At 40.9% G+C, this 23,366-nt stretch overlaps 1 protein-coding gene across 7 annotated transcripts in view; it reads left to right on the top strand.

Moving 5' to 3' along the window:
• The first annotated feature begins 5,128 nt into the window (after positions 1-5,128).
• The window catches only part of gria3b (glutamate receptor, ionotropic, AMPA 3b), an 83,278-nt gene continuing 65,040 nt past the window's right edge, over positions 5,129-23,366 (top strand). For 4 of the 7 annotated variants that reach the window (XM_057348820.1, XM_057348819.1, XM_057348818.1 and 1 more), the window contains exons 1-2: positions 5,130-5,342; positions 5,762-5,920. In XM_057348820.1, the coding sequence (XP_057204803.1) occupies positions 5,264-5,342; positions 5,762-5,920 (238 nt within the window). In that variant the 5' untranslated portion in view covers positions 5,130-5,263. Of the gene's footprint in view, positions 5,343-5,761; positions 5,921-23,366 lie in introns of all 7 variants that reach the window. The other 3 variants (XR_008964111.1, XM_057348821.1, XM_057348822.1) reach the window with 1 other exon arrangement.

Raw genomic sequence — 23,366 nt, 5'->3', positions numbered from 1 at the left:
TCTCACAGATTCAATTATAAAGAGCAAAGTCCAATGTTTCGCTACAGGTCTTTTGAGGAAATGAACGAATCAATAAATATCATGTGAATTTATTACACACGAGTGTTGTAGTCAGTGTTTGGTTGATATCTTGCTTGTGTAAATCATGTCAAGAACTAGTGTACCTGACACTATCTGTGGCTATTCATCACAGTTGTGTTAGTGTGACTGTTTTAGGACCGCTTGACATCTACGTTAGACTGATACAAGCCTTCAATGAAGCTTTCTTCAGAATGCATGAGTTCACATGCTGATCCCGTCCTGTATGCTGGACATCTGCTGGAGGAAGGATGATCGGTCAGATTTAATAAACCTACGCCCCACCAGAACTTTTGTTAAAGTCCCTGTGAACCGAAAATTGCGATAGTTTTTCCTTCCGTATTTTGACGCGTACGAAAAATAGTGGGGGTGGCTATCGTCTTTCTCTGCGATTTGATTGGATGTATAAAAACCGCCGTTGCATTTTGAAATGGAACTGTCAGCTGACTGACAGTTGAAGGGGAGGAGTTAACGGATGCTCCGCCCAAGCCGTCTAACGTACGTCATTTAAGATCATTTAAGTCATTACAGGACGGAAGGGCATTTTCAGATTGTAACTGAAGATTATGAGGGCACACGAATTTTAAAAAGAGAATGACCCACACTGTTGAACTATTTTACAATAAACGCTGAAAAATGTCATTTTTAATTTGACAGCGACTTTAAGCACTAGAACACTATGTCAGAGCTGTGGTGCAGTGGTCAGTGCACGTGCTCCAGACTCATGGGGACTTGGGTTTGAGTCGACCCAGGTCATGTTCTGGTCCCTCACTCATCTCTATGTTCCTGTCTTCTCTCCACTGTCCTGTGTGAACAAAGACATACATTTTTTTACAGTATTTTCTTGAGGTTGACTGCACAAGCTGAAGGGTAAAATTAAAATCTGCCATCTGACTAGTAACAGGGCAAGATTGAGTTTTCACTCACACGCTAGAAGATACGGCGCTACCAATATTTATCGTTTCCAAACATTGCTTTGTTTTTTCCATCTGGTATATTTAATGAGAATTTCAAAACCACATGTTCTCACATTATGTTATCTTCCTACATATACATCTACATGCATGTTGCAGTACACTTGTGTTCCACCTATATACTTGACCTGACATCAAGAAATGACATTTTACTGTTGTCACCAGCTCGTTTTCGAATTAGATTTTATTTGTATATTTTTCATAATCATTTTTTGTTGATTTTTTTGGCAGTTTTGTTATTTGCTTTTGTCATTATGTTATTTATTGCTTTACATTTTATATTGTTTAATTTTTATATCTTTTCGTTTATAACTGAAGTGCTTACTTTTATCCCTCATTTGCACGCACATTAAACATCAGGAAAGTGTCCGTGGCATCGCCGTCTGCTGCCTGTAGAGGCGCTCATGCTCTTAACACTCATACGAGTCATACAGTATGAGGGAATGAAGTTCACATACCATCATATGGGTGGAGGACAGGTTGGTCACTTCAGGTGCATTTCTCTCATTGCTGTCAATACTTGCACAGTGAAGAGTAGTTTGATGGTAGAAATGAGTTTGTGAACTTGACTCTGTCACTTGACTCTGTCAGTATGTATGCTGTTCACTCGCTGTGCTCTGACATGTTGTTTAATGCGATGCTAAAGAGAGCGGTCACATGACCACGCCTGTTTTGACCCTCTGGGAATGTAAGTGTGTCAGTCTGCGCGAGCGATAACACCCAAGCTCCTGTCACACTTGTGCAAAGAGCGTTAGCTTTGAAATGAAATCGCATCGAGGAGCGCTGTGACAGAGGCCTGTCCAAGCGCTTATTTCTGTAAGTGTGTCACACTGGCCCCTGCGTCGTGACACATTTCAATAGCTACGGTTATAACAGGAAACGCCACAGCATGTCTGTCACGTCGCTGCCTCCTCTTCATCACATTCCTATTAGATGACACAACATGCAAGTGCTCGTGGGAAGTGAAATGGTGTACAGGAGGCAGTCGCTATGGCACAAGTAAACGCAGACTCAAAGCAGATGAAACACTTTTAAAGAAACTGGGTCTTACGTAAGTAGCTGAACACTTGACATCAACTCTTATCGTCTGGGTAGGAAAGAGTAATTGGCTCCTTTACCCCCGCGTAAATGTCACCGGGTATCACTAATGTAGAGCGACCCGAGCCGACTGTCTCTTTGAATGATGCTGTTTCGCCCCTGTCAATACATCCCACAGTTTTCCAGAACATGTTTGTCAAGTCGAGATGTGAAATATTGTGAATGAATGGTACTGACACATCTGGGACATCACGACGACAAGCAAAGATTAAAAAGTCTCACCTTATCAGAGGATGCAGGCGACGTAAACATCAGTGCTATTTTCTATCATCTACATTCACCATATACTGTATGGGCTCTTGATAAAAGCTTGAAATCACCAGACATAACATTACATTATTTATGGGTCAAATGGACTTTGTTTAAGATGCCTGAGGTGAGCAAATTCTAATATAGCATCAATTGGTTGAAGGTTATTATGCCAAACTAGCATACTGTCTGTCTGAATTTCATCTTTATTGCATAAAGAAATGAACAAGCTACTTTGACACATCGAGCGCCTCATGATTAATTCTTTAGTCTGTAAATCTTTCGTCAAACATTTTTTTTATGTATTTGTCGATTGCCCCAGAGTGCAGTAAAGAATGCTTGTGGGGTCATATGTTTGATATAAAGAGCATGACGGAGGTGAAGTGCTCATAAGTTAATGACAATGATAACAGTCTGAGAAAATCAATGCTCAGATCTCATTGGCTCCTCCACATCACTGACACATTCATGTGGAGAGGAGAGTATCGTGCTGCTGTGGACACTGACCTTCATGTGATGGCAGCTGTAGGACGCTCAGAACTCTCACAAAGCTTCGTATACAGTACTGTAAAAAACATGTAAACAAAACCTTACAGTGTTTATGTCAGGGACGGTCAGTCCTGCTCATGAAGGACCAGTGTCCAGTGACCTGCCCCAACACACCTGAAGCAGATCATGCAGGTTTACTTACAGACACACTAGAAACTTTCAGACGGGTGAGTTGGGATTGATCTCTGCAGGACAGTGGCCCTCCCTCCACTACATTTTGCAGTCCTGTTCCTCGTGTAAGTGTTAAATACCTACTGAATCTAAGTGCATTCAGTTACCAGTATTATGGTGGGTAAGTACATTGCAAGTACATGTACTGTCAAATAAAACACAACTGTTTTTAATTACTGTTTTTTAAATCTCACATTGGTCTTCTGGTTGACTTAACATGAGTACAGAAAGATGAATCTCCCCTTCATTACTAATTTTAGTGAGCACATTTTCTAGTGATTGCAGAACTGCATTTGAGAGGAACTTGGAATGACGTTTCCCTCCGTGACGCTGCATTGGGAGCACAAGCCAATTTGAGTATCAATAGCTAAAGCCTTGTCTGTCTGCGATGCAATTAAAAACTCAATTTTGGAAGAGCTTTGCAGACCACGATAAATGAAATTGTCATCCTTCAATTGTTCTTCCGATTGGCAGGAATACACAGAGGATGCAGGCAATGCAGGCTATACCGTACGTGCGGTACAAACCTTTAAAATACCTATAATTAATTTGGTCACATAAGCAAAATTGGTATGTTTTTCGCATTTTGTTTGGGAGATTGCTAGGTCACACTTTCAACATGTATATAATTTACAGTAGATAGAACACCGTGTAACAGCCTGCCCACAGAACTGAAGTTCGTTAAAATAATACAACAATAGGTACACGCATGACCCAGAACCCAAGAGTATTGAATGAATGAAGGAACGAACGAACAAATGGATGGACGGATGGATGGATGGATGGGTGGCAGCAGTGTGTTTCAGCACCATGGACAGCAGCTGTACTCAATAACAGGCTTGCGTTTCTTTCCATTAAAAGCGTTTATTCATCTAATGAAGACTAAGAGTGTGTTGTGTTGGTGTTCAGTTGGGGGAGTCTTGAGTGTATAATGTTTGATTGTTGGTTTATGTAGCCTACTGCAGACGCGCGTCAGATGGACGTCATTTGGCATCTTGTTTATTTTTGCATGGGTCAAGAACAGTTCGAGTATAGAATATAGCATTGAAAATGTTTGCTTCTCCATTGCACTTTGTCTGCGTTGTCTTTAAAAGTGTTGACATGCGTCAAATGATCGTTGCGTCGCGTCTTTCTAGGGCAATTTTAAAACTGCTCAACTTTTAAAAACGCGTATTGGAGGCGTTGCGTTCTCCTGGTATTCTCATTCTGAACGCAACGCGTCCTGTGAAACTGCCGCTTTATGATTCTTTGTCTCGTAACACAATTGCTCTTTTATTACCGCCGTTCATCCAATCGGCTTTTAGCATGACGCAACGGTACTCCCAACAAAGTGATGGATGGCGCTATGTTATAGGGTCATCGTGTTACCACGGCATCACGCGCACACACACGCAGGTTTTGTCCACCCCCTCCACACTCCACACTGCGACACGACAAACGGCAGCGCTACTGTAGAGTGCAGAACTTATTATTTCTATTAAAAAACACACGTGCTTGGAGTGTCAATATTCCGTTATTTTAGTTTTAATTGCAACAGTAATTCGTTAAATAACTGCTTAAACGTTTGTCCATTACATTTAGTCTACAGCAATGGGAATTACCGTGCTTTTTTTGCATTTATAGTGTTGGGGGTATAAATACATTTACGAAAGAATTAACAGCTAACATGAATATATAAGCATTAAGTCCGTGCGGTTTTAATAATCAAAATAATGATTCTAGTAAGTTTATCTGCTTATAACATCTTCGAGTAATGAAGTAGCTATACGTGTTATAACATAAAACATGTATGAGATTGTTTGAATGCATTATTAACACATCTATGATTATGTTATATGTCACATGCTTCAGTGAAAGTGTTCTTCCTGAACGTTAGTTCAAGTTTGATCAATATCGCCCTGCTGCTCCGATTGGACACACCGCACACACTCAATCTAATTCTCTCTCTCTCTCCCCTCGACCACCCCCAGCATCAGTCTCTCTCTCTCTCTCTCTCTCTCTCTCTCTCTCTCTCTCTCTTCGCGCATGCTGAAGATTGTTCTCCATGAGTCTCCGCGCTTTACTGACGCCCGGATCTCTGCGTTTATGAATCTCTTCAGACAGTTCGTGTTATAAGGCTTGATTTTGTTGGGGCAGAAGAGAAAATGGCTCAAAGCCTGGTGCTTTTTTTATTATGGCTATTCGGCAAATCTCTCGCTGGATTTCCCAATCAGATAAATATAGGTGAGTCCGTGTGTGCTTGGCTTTGTCTGTCGCAGTCTGCTTTCGACACATGTGTATTAAAGCAAACGTATGTTGATGTGTCGGTTACATCAGGACGGCGACGTTACCGCGCTCCGTTCTATGAGGTGCACAAACGCATTATTCACTTGAAGAATGCGGGGAAATGCCGTTGTTTCCATTTCCATTACAGCGCATGAATGTCAGTTTCATAAATGAGCATAACATCATTTTGATAAACTCAAGAGAAAGTTGAAATGAAAACGCATGCGTATCTTTGAAATTCAGACTTTAGCGTTATGTGCATTAGAGGTTTGGAATCCAGCTGCTGTCTCTTGTCTCTGCATATGGTCTTTGTGTGAGAAGTGTGTGTGAGCTGATTTTGTTCATCTTTGATTCATTGCTGTTTGTTTTTCATGAAGGTGGGCTCTTCATGCGCTCTACTGTTCAAGAACACAGCGCTTTCAGATTCGCTGTTCAGCTCTACAACACCAACCAGAACACGACTGAGAAACCCTTCCATCTGAATTATAATGTAGATAACCTGGAGTCCTCCAACAGTTTCTCTGTCACACACGCATGTGAGTAATCGACTGCACACTGAAACATAACCCACATCACTGACTGAAGAGCTACTGCAGAAATATGATGATAATAATAATAAGCAATACAAATGTATGGTTAAACGCTTTTCAACAAAGACAGCACAGTGGTTTCTACCATGAAATCCCTTTCCTGTAATAATCCAGTTTTTGCCTTTTCTCTGAATCCGAAACCCACTGTTGGCATAATCTCATATAGTCCGGTTATTACAATCATTAAGTGATATTGTGAAAAGGTTCTATTATTACCATTTAAGCCACTGCCTTCTTGTTACATAGACATATATTGTTTGTCCAGGCATGGATGTCCATGGAAAATATTCCTGACGTGACTGTCTGTAACGTTCCGCTTGCTTAAACATGTCAAGTCAGTGTGTATTTCAGCTTTGATGTTTTCCTTATCCAATCTGTGTGTAATTGTGACGGCTCTCTGCGGTCCTGATGCTTGTCCAGTATGATTTGCAAGTGAAAGTGTTTTTTAAATAAGAGGATGAGCATTCAGCATGAGAAGTGCTTTGTGGGCACAGTGTGTCGGTATTTCTGCGTCAAGATCACTTTGAATTGAAAGGCAAGTTCCCTTGGCAACGCAGAATAACCCCTGCACTGTGGAGGTACTGATAGGTGTGAAGAAGATAGCAGAAATCATCACACAAACACCGATTTCCAGAATTCGTGGGAGGGACAGCCAAAAATGTTTTTTCGACCCGCTCGAGGTTTCCGTCCCTCAGTATTTCTTAACTATTTCCAAGTGTTCTCAGAAAGAGGTCAACCCAACGCCGCACTTCACGTCAGTCATTCTGTAGCACAGAAGCTGTAAGAATCTTCGGTTACACTTTATTTTACAGTGCCCGTGTTACAGTGTAATTATACATTTAAGTACTGAGTAATAAAAAGCAACTACATGTACTTACTATAGGGTTAGGGTTAGGATTAGGGTTTGGTTCAGGGTTAGTTACATGTAATTATGCATAATTTATAGTAAATACTATAGTAAATACATGTAACATGCGTAACAAGGGCACCGTAAAATAAAGTGTTACCGAATCTTCTTATACCGTCAGACCGCTGGCCGTGATATGGTGCTCTGCAGAAATGAAAGGAGAGATTCATGTGAAAAATATATTTTGAAAGGCACATCCTCCGGATGATATGTCCATATTTTGCTGTGTATATCCAAAGCTCTCCTCAACCCCTGCAGTGTCAACTCATTTACAATCAGACCTCATATTGCCTCAGCACATCCACTGTGTCTGGACATAAATAAATAAATCAATGTACACAAAGGCAGCCTATCAAAGTGAAAGTGTCAAGGTGGGGGTGGGATTGTGGGAAAGGAGGCGTGAATCCTGGTGTTATACTGAGCGATGATCACACACTAATGAGTTGTCTGTGCTGATAACCGTACGGACGTACAGACATCCAATGAATACATAACACGTATCACAGAGAGTGCAACATTCTCCGGCTTTGAGAAATCACAGAGAAAAAAATGCAGAAGCTTGACTTTTGCAATGCAAATAAAAGTAGGACCACACTTTAGTCCTGAGAGAGTCTTCGCCCCAGTTGTGCTGTGTTTAATCCAAGCCTTGGATTGACTCAAGACTGCCTATAACATCACCGACGTCCTGGACCTTCATCCATCATCCAGCAGTGGGGACTGTTGTAAATGTCGTTGAACGTTGACTTTGCATACTTCTTCTATGTGACATAACATTCAACAAGACCAAAAATGTAGGGCGAGATATACTGTAATCTATGGGGAGTTGATTCGATTTTCAAAACCGGCCTTTCTACATCACAAGCCAGAGCTGAATGTGAGATGCCAACGACAACGTCTAAGTCTTTATTTAACATGAGCATTAGGACCGCACCGTCCATATGACTCGAGTTTGAAGACATTCTCTTTCATTTTGAATAGCCGTGTACGAGAATAGAATGAGCGTGTATCAAGAAAGGGTCGATTTCATTCATTTCATGTTGAGTTTTATGTGAATGTCAATGTAAGAAATCATTTTGCAGTTTACAAACATGCACACATCTGACCTATTGAATCATTTTATTGACTTCATTTATTTAAGCGCAATTAACCCTCCTGTAAAAAACACACAGCCTATTGTATTTTATAGCAATACAGCATGTATCACATTCATCGAAACACTCCATGTGCAATACATAAATACACCATCTTTGAATTTTGAATGCTTTTATTTCCAGCTTCTAGAACCATGAGCAAGTGTGAAGAGTTGTCATGGAGTTGACCCTAGTCACAGCTCAAACAGGACCGTTACACTATTCATGTAGCATTTCAAACGTGCCGTTAAAGATTTGCTGGGTAGAATCGCTCAAATCTTCACTTTCCTTTCAAAGCCTTCGATTGACGCGTGTGTCATAACAAAAGCAATAAAGCATGAATGGCTGTCTCTGTGTTTTTCTAGGATGTTCAGACGCAGGGGCAGAAAATCATTTGAAGTTGAATGAATGTAGTAACGCCATTTCATACGTCGTGTCAGTGGCTCTTGTGTGTGGTGGGTGGTTTGCAGGGTGTTGCTCTACAGTATGCTGTTGTTGGGGTGTTCTGCTGGTTATTACAGTAAATATGTGTTTATGTGCCCGAGTCAAAGCTGCTGTGGGCCCGACGGAGCAGTTTTCACTTTAGAATCTCTTTTATCAATGCATATATTCATTAAGCGGTGTTCCGTTGAATTGCTGGCTTCATTTGCTGCGTTTATGAACAGCAAGGCAGTGTAATTTTTCTTGAAACTGTGCGAAGCATGATTCACCATTTGGCCTCGCATGTTGTGCTGGGTGCTCCACATAAAAATCAGTGCATATTAATTTGATTTAGTCACGTGGGAGTACGGGATGTCTTTTAAGGTGAACCTATTTAAGGGAGCTGATGTTCTTTCAAGGCTGAGGCGGTGGCGGCGGCGGCACACGTCTCTCTCTTACCCCGAAGTCCACATTCACACAGCAGGCCGTAAGCTTCAACACAAAATCATTTGTTACTAGCTTGGATTTCAGAAAACATGTGATTGACTGCCATGTTCACTCCATCAGATGTCCATCCGGAGAGCAGGGACGGAGAGAAATAAATCATCCTTCTTGTTTTGTGATTGTTGGTGTGACTGCTTGACTGTCAGCGTATCCATCGATATTTGAGATAATTGCTGTTTACAGTATGACAAGGAAGTAGCAAAGCAATGTTTCTGAATGACTGAGCAAAGTAATGACACTGTTCCCGTTCCAGTTGAAGTGTGTTTTTCTTAGAATTTCCCCTTCGAATAATGAAATTGCTGCACTGTCAGAAAAAAAAGATTTAAAATTGTAAATGTTTTGTACCTATACCTAAAGTTTTTTTTCATACCTTTACAGGTATACAGAACATTATATAATGTGTGTATAAAATGTACTTTTCGAGTGCATTATTGTCTACCTCTAAAGGTAACAGTTAAATGTTTTGTACCCCTAATAGTTATCTGGTACACAAAAGGTCCTTAAGGTACACAATAATGTAACCAAAAAAGGCACAACATTGTATGTGTCGTATACCCGTAACGGTAGGGTGCCACCCCAGCGACAGAAAAGGTACCATTTGAAACCTTTCTTTTCTGACAGTAATCACGTGAAAACCTCCGGCATGTCTGGGTTGTATTTGACAAAAGAAATGAAAATGAAATAAGAAAACAACGCCCATTTTATTTTGCCATCGTGACTCATTTTCTCCCTCGAATTCTCATTCTCATTATGTGTCGTGTCCAGATGTTTTACTTTAAAGCTTGAGAATAGTCCGATTTAATGCAGCAACAGTGATTTATGACAAGGAATTCATCTCTTTTAGCATTTTTTCATCTATTTGTCCATTTATTTTTGTTGTTAAAGGACAAATGTTATTAAAAGCGCTGGAAGAATAAAAGTAATTGTGACACGCTGTCAAATGTGAGTGCCACACAAGCAGAATGAAATGACCAGCCGCTGTGAAATGTTCGGGCAGGAATGCACGGACGGCTCGGAAAAATAAGCAAATAAATAGACTCCCAATGACCTCTCACCTCTGCTGCCGACTGACTGAGACACATTTGTGACTCACTGAAGTACCTACAGAGATTAGGAGTAGTATTTGCCATAAGAAATCAACACGCTAAAGCAAACAGCCGCTTTCAGCAGGTTTTCTTTACACGAATCCAGCATTCGCATTCTGTCACTCCTCACCGTAATGAGATGTGCATCTTCCCAGACAGAGTTGATTATTATTTCTGAGAGACATGTGTGCAGAATGCGGCACGCGTGTGATCCGTTTCATTTACATTTGATCTTAGTCAGCAGGAGGATTTTACCTGCTTGTGTGTTGCTCTGTTTGTTATCATCTTTATGAGTCTCAGCTTTGCCATGAAACTTAACATATTCTTTTGGTTTGAATCCGTCAAGAATCATGAATTTTATTCCCAATCAGCTGATCTGAGACCAGATGGAATGTGGTGCTTTTCTTTGTCTGTTTTTCTGGGTGTGACCTTCCAATTCAGATGTGTTTACAATTTTGCGTTGTTGCAGAGCAACTTTACATCCATGTAGATATAAAGGTTCATCAATGGTTGCAAGCTTTACCCATTTCTGGAGCGTGACGTCATTTTCACACTGTAAGAAGACAAACCCCGATTGATATTTCACTCACTGTGTAACTGGACATTATTTCCTCATGTGTGTTTCAGCTCATGGGCCTTCAGTCTAAATTGAGATATAAATGAAAACACAATCAATGAATATGGCTGAATTGTGGTGGTGCGATACAAGGGTGTAGGGATGAAAGCTTGTTGAGAAACGACTTTGTGTGTTTTTAATGTCTGTGTACGCAAATCTTTGCAGAACTGAGCTGTTAAATTCATTGTCGTTTGTTAGATGCACTGAGCTTTCTGTTTCAGCTTAAGTTCTTAAAACTAACACGAGTAGTTTACAGGAACAACTGTAAGTCACTTTGAAGCTTGATTTTCCCTCAGACTGTGAACACTAGAGCATCAGTTTAGTAGTTATCTGCATCCGAGCCGCTGGGGGGAGCATCTGTGTCATCTACTTTGAGGTTTCGTGAATTTAGTTTGTGAGCGTCGCTCTAGAACTTACATTAGTGTGAACAGTTGCACGCTACAGTCATTTTCAATCCCTTGTGTTAATTAAATTAGAGACAGCCAGTAGAGCAGCATGAGTGTGCTAATCCTGCGGGCAGGGCTCTCACACAACACTATGACACAAGTTACTTTGAAGTACGGTGAACGGGGAGGGGACGGTGAAAGATGTCTAATTACTTCTGTTTTCCCTTTATGCCATTCAAGTCTTGAAGTCACAGGTACATTAAGACGAGCAGTTCAAAGAGCGGCCTGCAACATGAAAAGGATTGTGGGTACAGCTTTTCTTTTCTGATGGCCGCAGCTGAATTGAAGCTGAGCGCGTTGTTGTATGGGATTACTTTTGTGTCAATAAAGATGAACGCAAACATTAAAAAAACGAACAAAAATATACAATGAGAAAGAAAAAAAACACTTTGATAGTGAAAACAACAAACTCAATTGCAAGAATGTGACATGATTTTCAAATAAACTGCTATTTTTATTAACAATTTTCTTAGTTTCGTTTTTGCAAATAATAGTTTTGAATTCGCTGCTAGATTTTTCATTTGCGCTTTCCGAGTTTTCGTTTACGCTTCTCAAGTTTCCGTTCACCTTTCTGGCACAAATCTCACGTGTGGGCGGGACTTATGGCCACTTTACTCTCATTGGTTAGTGAGATTTGGATTGACAGCTCCCTGACCAGGAAGACGATACTGAAGACAGAGCGGATTAGAGAGCAATCTGCTTGCGGTTTTCTGTATTGTATTGTTTTAGTGTTTGTACTTAAATTACTTTCTTATTTTGTTAGTATATTAGCAGGGTACCAACTTTCACGCACTTAAAAGTGGGACACGCTTCCAGGCTCTATCACGCCGTAACAACAAGCCAACGTCGAGTAAAGACAGGATAGATTCACATGCAACTTTACGTGGGTTTAGAGGCCGTCAAGACAGCAGACTATAATTTATAATTACAATGATATCAGGAAAACGAGATGCCTAGTGAGTTTTGAGGAGATATACAATAAAGTGTTATGCTTCCAGTTCATATTTCTGATTTATAGATTATAATCGTGGTGGCATTTTATGTATCGTTTCTATCTTTAAATGTTTGTTCATAGTTTAAGAAGTCTCTCTTCTGCTTTTCAATATGTTTTTGGGTAACGTGTCTTTATTGGATGTTATAATGCAAGTTGTTTGTTCCTTTTTAAGAAAATAATCTTAATAGTCCATAAAATAATACCTGACAAAAAATATAAAGCACACAATGAACGCGCTTAGTAAAGACAGAATTGCTACTGTACAGGAATAAAACTTTAGTGCTTTTCTTTATTATCTGAATTACATTCATTTACCTGAGGGTGAGGAGGACGCTTGGATCCACACCGCGCATGATTTACCAACTTCAAATACCAATTACTAATATACTAACTAAATAAGAAAGTAGTTTTAAGTACAAACAATAAAGATAACAGCATGCAGATCGTTCTCTAAGATTCGTTGCACTGTACTGTCTTCAGTATTGACTTCCTTGTCAGGGAGCTATCAATCAAAAACTCACTAGCCAATCAGCGTGAGATTTGTCCCACAAAGGCGAACGAAAACTTGAGAAGCGTAAACGAAAACTCGGAAAGCGCAAATGAAAAATCTAGCAGCGAATGCAAAACTATTATTTGCAAAAACGAAACGACTTAGAAAATGGTTAAGAAAAATAGCAGTTTATTTGAAAATCAAGTCACATTCTTGCAATTGAGTTTATTGTTTTCACTATCAAAGTGTTTTTTTTCTTTCTCATTGTATATTTTTGTTCGTTTTTTTAAGTTTGCGTTCATTTTTATTGACACAAAAGTAATCCCATAGTTGCTGTGAGAAAAGAGTGAAGCCAGTGCACTTTTTATCATCGTACATCTGTGCATTTTTGTAAAAGAACGAATTTGCATTACCAGTTCAATCTCACCCCTCTCACGGCCATCTTTCTTTCTGTCATTTGGCTAATGGTGTGCTTCTCCTCTGCCAAGATGTGTCTACCACTTTTGGATTGGATTTTCTTATACAACCGGCTGGCAGATTTTTTTTAACTTTTTGAATAAATTCACACTTTAAAGGGACACTTCACCCGAAAATGAAAATTCTGTCATCATTTATTCACCTTCGAGTTGTTCCAAATCTGTATAAATGTCTTTGTTCTGATGAACACGGAGAAAGATATTTAAAATAATGCTTATAACCAGACAGATTTTGCCCCCCATTGACTCCCATAGTAGGAAAAAAACAATGGTAGTCAAAAGTGCCCCAGAACTGTTTACTGTCGTACATTCTTCAAAATGTCTTTTGTGTTCAACACAACAAACAAAATGACAAAGTATTTTTCCTACTATGGGAGTCAATGGGGGTCGAGATCTGTTTGGTTATAAGCATTCTTCCAAAGATCTTTCTCTGTGTTCATCAGAACAAAGACATTTATACAGATTTGGAACAACTCGAAGGTGAGTAAATGATGACAGAATTTTCATTTCTGGGTGAAGAATTCCTTTAAAGTAGCTGATAGATGGCATCTTTACACCACCTGGGCTAAAGGCATCAGCGAATCAGCACTGTCATACAGGAATGGCATCTTCCTATGGCTCAATCATCTGACATGACATTTATGGCTCAAAAAATGGTGGTGGAACTAAAGGCCGAAGTACGGTCCATCAGTCCGCGTTCGCATGACACAATTTTCGTCATCAGAAGGTGCCGCATACAACAGCGCATGCGCGAAAAAAGTGCACTAGTCCTACACACACAGAAAGTTTGCAGTGTGCCGTTGTCGAAGAAGAGCGATACAAAACCAAGAACAGTAAGCTAAGAAGCATATCCTTCTCCTTACTGTTTGGTTGTTGTTCTTGTTGTCTTGCTCCTTGCTCGGATTGTTTGCAATGGCGAAAACACTTCCTCAATCATTCATTTGCAGTGCGTCTGTGAATGACGTGACTCAGTGCTGTCCTCTGACGGTCTGGTAGAGCACACATACTCATTTCAACTGCGCGTGTGTCGAACAGGGACGTCCACGCATAATCCGTCATGAGTATGCTCAAGAAGTTGTGCGGACGCGTTTGTGCGTGAGACGGACACGGACGCGGAAAGTCAAGTATACCTGCGGCTTGAGTGCCTATGAGAAAAGATCACGTGCCAGCACAGCAGCTGCCATAGACATGTTTGAGAATGAATGGCATTCTCTGAGACTTAAAGAAAATGAGCATATAGACAAAAGCATAATAATTGTCATCTATATGCATAAGGTCAGGTGTTTTCTTAGGTTTGGGCACGCAGTGAGACACCAGCGGAGCAGTAATGTTTGGCACAGTTTTGCTGTTTATTTCATCTTCTGCATCAAGTGATTTTTTTAAAGAATGTTTGACAAACTCCTAATCCCTCATGAATGAGGTGATTTTCTCTCACTGTCAGCAGGACAGCACAGCTTGTACTGTGATCAAGCTCTCAGCGCTAAAGAGCATATGTAATGACAGGTTGAAAGATGAAAGAGCCTATCTCTCGCTCTCTCTGAGTTTGTCAAGTCATATATGAGTTCCTCTCACGCTCGATGGGATCTTGGCCCACTGTGTTCTCATTAGCTGCATGGTGCAGTGCTCTAGCGCAGGAGTTTTGTCAGGTCGCTCTCCCCCTCACAATCTAAAGCTATAAAAAGTATAGCGTCAGAATCCTGGTGTCCAGCATCGCTGAAGATCTGAGAGAGAACATGTCTTCAGGCGAGAGGACAGTTGCTGTTGGACATCTAGTTACTCGAAGAACAGAAAACATACACTGATACCCAAGTATACACTGCTCAAATATACGTTCTGTTTATCTACTGGGGATAAAGGATTTAGTACTATAAACACACCCAGCCTTACACCTTCTTGTAAATATCAAATGTGAGTAGCTCTTGCTCTTGCAAAACTCACCAGCACACCGTCAGGTGGTTGGTTTCCGGGGTGTTGCTATGTGCTTGTTAAGCTGTTGATTATCAATTATTGCTAATTGGTTGCTAGGGTGTCCAGGGTGTTATTTACTCACTTTACACCGTGTCTACACCGGACGTGACGCGATAAGAGACAATAGAACGCATTAGAACCCATTATAATTTTTAATTTTGTCCACACTGGATGCAGCGCCGCGCCGCTTCTGGTGTAGACACGGTGTACGGCCAAAGTCTATAAATGCTCAGTTATTTAAATATTGTTTGCTATAGAGCAGGGGTTCCCAAACTTTTCAGCCCGCGACCCCCAATATAACAGTCCCAGTGACTTGAGACCCCCACTATCTTCGGAGTTGGTTAAAGTATACAAACGTTGCACGCAAATGCGCACATGCACCTATTCTTCCCAAACGCGCATAATGACACAAAAGAGCACAGTCTAACATAGTGGTGTAACGATGCACTCAGCTCAGGATTCGGTACATATCTCGATGCTGGGTTCACAATACCATACACATCTCGATATTTTGAACAAAATTCAAAAATGAAACTGAAATTCAAATAACATTTATATTCAAAATATTAACAATTTCAGTAACTTTTTTTGTTGCACATACTTAATAAAGAATTTTCACATTTTAAGGCTTAACTGAAATTAGAATTATCAGTGTCAATTTTGACAGCAAATTTTGATTTGGTTTTAGTCATGTAGTCTTGTGACTAAAATGCAATTTAGTTTTAGTCATCCCGATTTATCATAGTTTGAGTCTATTTTTAGTCGACGAAATCTACATTATATTAGTCTACTAAAATCTATCTGGATTAACTGATTTAATTGGTGTAATTAAATGTTCCATACAAAGAATGAACTGTTTCGACATCATTTACTTTACCTTGGAATGAAATGAAACCAGGTCATTAGCTTTATTTGTCAGAAGAGTTGAGTAACTACTGGATATGCATTGTTGTAACAGAGAATATTAGACCATGAACGACATGTACCAGTTCATTCAGTCTCATTTTGACTCAATTGAATCGTTCGTTCAGTGAAGGGCGTGTTCATTCAGCACATTCAACCAATGAAACGCTCTGACAGAGCTCAAGCTCAAGCGCTATTGGCTCGTGTCTCTTTGAAGCTGCGCTGTCTTTGCTTGAGACAGTAATGAATGAGAAGAATCTTTCAAGAAGACATATTACATAACCTGTATTACATTTCTTCAATCATGCAGATCACATACTTGTTTTTATCATGTCATTGGATCGTTTAATCTACAGCACGACTCACTTCATCGCTTCTCTGATCGGAACAGCGCTGCTTTCTTTTGGCTTTATGTTCATATCACGTCATGCAGCAGCTCATGTTAGCGGATAAATCAACATTGGCATTTAAAGGAAGGAAATATGTGAAGGAAAATAAGACGCTTTGTAAACCACGTGGAGACACAGATTGTGTCTTGTGCTTCTCTCTCTAGCGCATATGTGAGATAAGCACACGTGACGCGCAGGCGCAGAGTAGGTAGCGTCTTGACCACTGAACGAATAGAATTAAACATATCGTAAAATATCCCCATCTCTCTACGATGCGCATCGTGACATTTTTGCATCGCGAAATATTGTTATACAAAGTATCGTTACACCCCTAGTCTAACATCATATTACTTTATAGTTATTTACTCATTACTTTACTTGTTGTTATGCATAAAATATGAACTATTACTACAGATGGTGGAATTTCATCAACCTGATTGGAGTGCTGATGGATGTGCCTCTTTTGGTACCTGAGGACGATGGCCTTTCTGACTGCAGCTCTTCTCCGCCCTCGTCCACTGGCCTCCCAGTTGATCAACGTTTCATTTCGACAAATACGAATATCCTAAGCTTAAAGCCTGAAATATAATCTGCGTGCACATGAGACTGTTTAATATGGTGCTGTAAATGGACTTGCTGCACTTAACTTAATGTGGTTGCTAATGTCGTTAAAGTGACGTAATCACCTCAGGGGTGACGATCGAGGATTTGCCTGGTTTTATTTTTAACGTAACTAATATGTTTATATTTTGTTACACTTATTGATTACATACGACCCCCCGGGATGTCGCGACCCCCACTTTGGGAACCCCTGCTAAAGAGCACTAGAACTGCCAGGCAATAACAAAGAGTTTTATTATCATTCAGCAATTGCCAGCAAAAATCACATCACCCTTGCTTACCTGTGTATGGAGGCTTCATTCAATCAGACACATGCTGATCAGATCACGGCCATTACCAGATGACAGGCAAGACCTTCATCTCTCCTCGTCTCAATGGATGTGTTTTAAGGAGATTTGAAAGTACTCTGTACAGAGCATCGCATTTGATATTCAGCTGAAAGATTCCTGGATGGATCAAGGGCCCAGAATGATCGGTGATTCAGTGCTTTGCTTTAAAAGGATGATATCTTGGACAGAGGTAGTCAAGGATAGAAATAATATGCAGTGCTAAAGAAGGACACGTAAATATCTAAAGACATTATACACGGAGAATACAAACCTATTCATTGAAAGCTTTACGTAAAGACTAAAGATACCACACAACACAATAAGCATGTCCCATATTGAGCTAAACACAACACAACATCTCATAGATTAGATTAATAATAAACAGAGCCATATCTAGAATATGAAACATGATATTGACCTAGGGGTGGGTTCAAGTTCTGCATGTAATGTCCTACAGTAAATAACAATAATAATTACAATTATATCAAAGTGCTTTACATGGAAGGGAGGAACCTCTTCAACCACCACCAATGTGCAGCATCCACCTGGATGATGCAACGGCAGCCATATTGCGCCAAGACGCCCACCACAAACCAGCTTATTGGTGGAGAGAAGTTACAAAGCCAATTAGTTAGGGGTGTGACAAGACACCTATCCTACGAGACACGAGACAAGACGAGATTTTTAGACTTTTTAAAAGAAATCCTCAATGATGATTGATGAAATATATAGGGAAAATTTTGTATTTTATTCACCTTAACACAAAATGCAAAAAAATGTAGGCATTATAAAACCAACTTAACCAAACAAATTAAACTTCTATTTTAATGAATTATATTATGCAGTAATAAACAAATTGTAAACACTGCAAAAATATCACAAACTCAACTGACAGGCAGTAATTGTACAAAAATTATCCTTTCTGTTTTCTTAACAGGAGCAACTTTTAGTAAAGAGCTGTGGTTGTTTTCTCTATATGCTTTTGCATAGTGCTGGTGTTAGCAGAGGTGGTGATCATATCACACTGTCAATCCTCCTTCCTCTACTGACTGAACCCTCATAGCCTTCAGAGAAACAGTTAAAACTACATAAACACATCATGTTTTAGGCTTACGTTGCACATAAGTAAGAGACAGATGATCCGTTTTTGAAGAGGTTTGCCTGTGAATGTATTTAAAATAGCGTAATGTGAACTTGCAATTGCTATACTGTACTTGTGGTACAGTCAGCTCAGCTACTGATCAGCCGCGAGAGATGCGCACTTCCAGAGCGCTGCTGGCAGAGCCATCCACCATAAATACTAGTAATAGGTGCTGCAGACGTGAGAGATGAGCGCGAACATTGAAACCTGTCCGTCTAGCGTGTGTTTACATAGAAAAACGGTGGGAAAGTAGCGCCGCAAGATGAAAATCCACGAAGTCTATGAATGGCCGGGCCGGTACCTTTAGCTCACAGCAGGCACATACTTTGCGTGTTCTGTACAGTAAAGTGAAAGTGACCTATTAGTCAGATATGGTGACCCATACCCGAAATGTGACCTCTGCATTTAACCCATCCAGAGAGTAGTGAACACACGCACAGCAAGTGGTGACCACACGTACACCCGGAGCAGTGGGCAGCTATCACTGCAGCGCCCGGGGAGCAAGTAGGGGTCAGGTGCCTTGCTCAAGGGCTCCTCAGTTGTTACCCTTGGGAATCGAACCCTGGGATTCGAACCGGCAACCTTCTGGTCACGAGTCCAACTCTCTAACCATTAGGCCACGACTGCCCCTGAAAATGTAAACAGGTCGCACCACAACAAAATGTGCACTCGCATAAATGCTCCCAAATATATTTTGAGGTCGCACAGGTTAAATTTAGGGAGCATATATCTAGTATGGTAACTCCATCATGCCAATTGCTTGAGGATAATGTGTTCTCACGAGACACATCGGATCTCGTGCCACGAGATCTCGTCACACCCCTACAGTTAGTACATATGGAGATGATTTGACGAATTTGGCCAAGATGCCACGATTTTTAATGACCACAGAGAGTCAGGACCTCGGTTTAACGTCTCATCCGAAGGACGGTGTTTTTTACAGTCTTGTGTCCCCGTCACTATATTGGGACATTAGGACCCACACAGACCACAGGATGAGCAACCCCTGCTGGTCTCACTAACATCTTTCCCAGCAGCAACCTAGTTTTTCCCAGCAGGTCTCCCAACCAGGTACTGACCAGGCTCAACCCTGCTTAGCTTCAGTGGGCAACCAGACTTTGGCTACAGGGTGACATGGCTGCTGGCCATAACAAAAAGAGAGTTCAGTTGGAGACATCATTTTAAGAAGACAAACATGACCCATTATGTTGGCACCCTGCAGAGCAGTGTGTTGACCCTGAAACATTAACAAGCGGTTAACAGAGGTTGTTGGTCAGTCTTTGAATTGCATGCAGTGTAGGATATAAATTCATAGCAGAAGTAATGTAGTCGGGCAGTCACAAGCTCTGAAGCACTCCTGTGGGATTCTTGTCAGTGAAAGACACAGAGCAGTACCTAACTTCACCAATATGTTTTTGAAATGTTTGTGTTGCTGCTGTCATTGGTCCTGAACGAGTGTCCTTGAGTCCTCAGCCACTGAGAAGAGTGACATCATTCTGTAGGGTGCGGAAGCAGTGGGCAGAGTTAAATTAAGGCTTGAATTGTCGAAGAACTTTAGAAAACCCACTGGCACGACTCGTCCCAAGAATTGAGCTCAGGAGAGTTGGCTTTGGGAAGAGAGGGCCCAACAAACACTCCACTCACTTGAAGGCAAATAAAACAGAATGAATTTTTAATAACAATATCAAAGCAAGTGTGGTAACTGTGTCTTATTTATCCCGATATGACTCACAGATGTTTGATATTACAACAGCTTTCAACTCTGTGGCTGTTTGAGGCGTTGCACTAGCTCCAGCGGAGGTGCGGCTTTGAGTATTGTGAACATTTTACAACACGTCAATGATGCTGCTCGTCTAGTGCCAAGCCATGCCCGTTGTTTTTAGCGGGACCATGTTTCAAGGTTTGTCTTTCCTCTAAATCACTTTGAGATTGAACATCAACAGACGGCAGATCTTGTTTTTGTTGTTATTGACGATGATATCAGTATGACGATACGACAGGAGCGCACAGCTGACCATAAAAATAACTGGTAAACAGACGGGGGAAACAGGGATAAAGGGTAAATATTCTCACACACACTCATAAAATCTCATTCACGCTTCGAAAGCACTTATCTGCCGTGCAAAACTGCAGATGGGTTATGGCAAACCTGGTGTGCACAATCGCACAAATGAAAAAGACTTGTTATTATGGACTGTTTATCACTAAAGCGACACAGCTGCAGACGAAAAATGCTTTTATTTTCACCGTGACAATGCATGGAGGAAAAACACCAGAATGTTCTGTCAAAACAAAACATGTTTGGTCCACTCTGTTTTTCTTCTAAAAGCAAATGTTTCTTTTTTTTTTAAATGTTAATTAGTTCTGAGATGCTCTTTCACAATATCAGTATCATGAAACCATTAACCATGAATTTAAGGCTACAGTTAACCCGTGGTTTTGACGATGGCAATTAATACAGAAAAAAACAAACATGAGAGAGTCAGCAATAGGTCTTTTTCTGGCTCTGTGTTTTTGCTTCTCAACAGTGTGTTAAGTGCTGTATTGTGCTTCTGAAGGTCAGAGCACTTCTGAGGGAATAACACTGATCAGTGTGCATATTTTTCTATAATCTGCTCTGAAAAGTTCTGTGTGAATGGAGTGCACATGCAGGCTTTCAGAATGTTCCCGCTTCAGTTTATTACAGAAGCAGATTTTGGCAGGATTTCGGCAGCCTCAGAGCAGAGAACACACATACGTCTGCAGACCCGGTCAAGATTAATGAAGATCCGTGGATTGAGCAGCCGATCGGCACAGAGCCTTTAAAGCATTGCCCTGCAGAGAAGATGACATCATGTGGGGGAAAGTGAACATTTGGTCTAGCTTAACCACATAAACCTTCCAGCTTCCCAGGGATATTATCTGCTCAAGTGCACAAAAATTAGCACACACGCCAACACCTGTGAATATAGAGAATTGTGTTTAATATTTCATATGATTATACGTAACAATAATTCATGAGCCATGCATAGAATGTTGTCCATCAGCTAGCTACAAATGAAACAGAACATGTATATTTTATCCTTCAGAGCTGTTAGCGTCTACCATTGGAGTACCTTTAAAAATTGCGCTGTAATTCTTCTTTAGTTTAATGGGTGTTCCCAGCATTAGTTTGACTCATTGCAGGGCTTGACCAACTACTGTTATTCCTGTGTAAAGTATCATCTTTTATGATTGATCTTTGACTAGAGTGTCGAATTGGAATTGATCAAGATTCACCAGCTAAAGACTGCTTTCACAGAAAAAACATGCAGCTCTACTGCAAACATCAAGAACATCCAGCATTTCTGATGTTCGAGCTTTTTATCGACAGTTGCACTATTGTGGAAGCCACAACCCAAGTTGTAAGTTGCAATTTTGATACAATTTCTATTGATTCCGCAGTGGCGGTTAAAGAAAATGGAGAAGTCTTAAGGCTGACACCGTGGTTTGGTGTTTGTCAGTTGAATCCATGACAGATCCATGCTGTGGTGGTGTGAGTTTATGCTTGAGAAAAATAGAGAATTAAGATGGGCATTCTGCACTCTTGAACAACGCTGTAGCAAAGTGATACCAAATGTTGGGAGCTTGAAATAAATGTCATCAAGGGAATCAGGAGCAAACGTTCAGGAGCAGTCCTTTCCTCAAGATTCACTTTAAAACTCAAAGGTCATTCAAGATTTTACCTAAAATTGTTTAACGCTCATTAGCTCTCATGGATGCACAGTGAGCAATATTATTATTCATATTCATGTACTCATGTTTGTTTGTCACATGGATCTATTTGATAGAACAACAGTGAGCAACAGTCTAAACAATAAAATAAATGTTGGTGTTTCAGCAGTGCACATTCAGAACGAGGCAGTAATGCCCTGCACCCTTCACAGTGACAAATCATTTCACTTCAAGCAGTCATGATGATGTAATGACATGCACTCTTTGTTCATGTGCATGCGTTGTTTACAGCAGCATTGTGTTGACCCCACCCAAGCCTGCATCATGATGTCTGCTCTCTCTCTCTCTCTCTCATGCACATGTTCGTCCACTGTTCCTCAGAGTTAATGCGAGCGGTTTCTCTCGCAGTTTCCCGCATCGGCTGTGGGTGGAATCTGCAGTACTTCTCATTGTGGGTCCACGCCTGTTTGTCTGACAGGCAATGAAATATTAAGTCACTCTGAAATGCCAGCAGTGCTGTATGTTGTGGAGGGATGCTGGTGAACCAGTCTGGGATTCGTGCTGGTTTATGCTGGATTTTTTTATTTCTTTGTGTGGGCTCCAGCCGTTGTCGCCCAAGTCCCCCAGCTGGATTGTTTTCTTGTTACGTGGATCAGAATGTTCACCCCAGGCAGTGATGATCTCTAATCCCGTCCAGCTACAGATTGAAAAAACAATCTGGAGCGATTCGATGCTTGAACCCCCTGATGGTGTGCATGGCTCAGATGTTCTGTGTCCTCTTTTTGAAGAATGGAAAAGCAAAAGAATGGAGAAAAATGTGATCTGTCAGAAGTGAAGCCCCATTTTAAGGTCTGTGAAAGGGGACAATGGCTCCTAATCATGCTATTGTAGTTGTTCTGCTGGCGCGGGTGACCTGCAGGGAGCTTGGCTGTGCAAAATAAGCAGCACAGACTTGCGGTCCTTTCCATTGTGTTGGTAGCTCTGGCCGTCTCAGCATTCCAGTGCCTGTCGCTTCCGTCACCTGTGCTTTGGCTTTGTGGCCCTGACCCTGGCTCTGTTTTAACTCAAGTGCGGCCCCATGGGGAATGGCTGGATCTCTCGTTGGTGAACACACCGCCTCCTCTATCTCTATTACTGTCTTCTCTTTGCTTTTTGTCACAGCCCACTGGTATCACACGATGTGCTGGATATGGAAGCCAAATATGGGGCTGGATGCTGATAATGAAGGCCGGTGACTGTGATGAGTCTGTCTGACCACATCCCTACTATGTGTCTGTACT

Source organism: Triplophysa rosa, linkage group LG13, assembly GCF_024868665.1.
Source record: "Triplophysa rosa linkage group LG13, Trosa_1v2, whole genome shotgun sequence".
Taxonomy (NCBI): Eukaryota; Metazoa; Chordata; class Actinopteri; order Cypriniformes; family Nemacheilidae; genus Triplophysa; species Triplophysa rosa.
The sequence above is the reverse complement of the archived record's forward strand: the minus strand, read 5'-3'. Positions and strand labels throughout refer to the sequence as shown.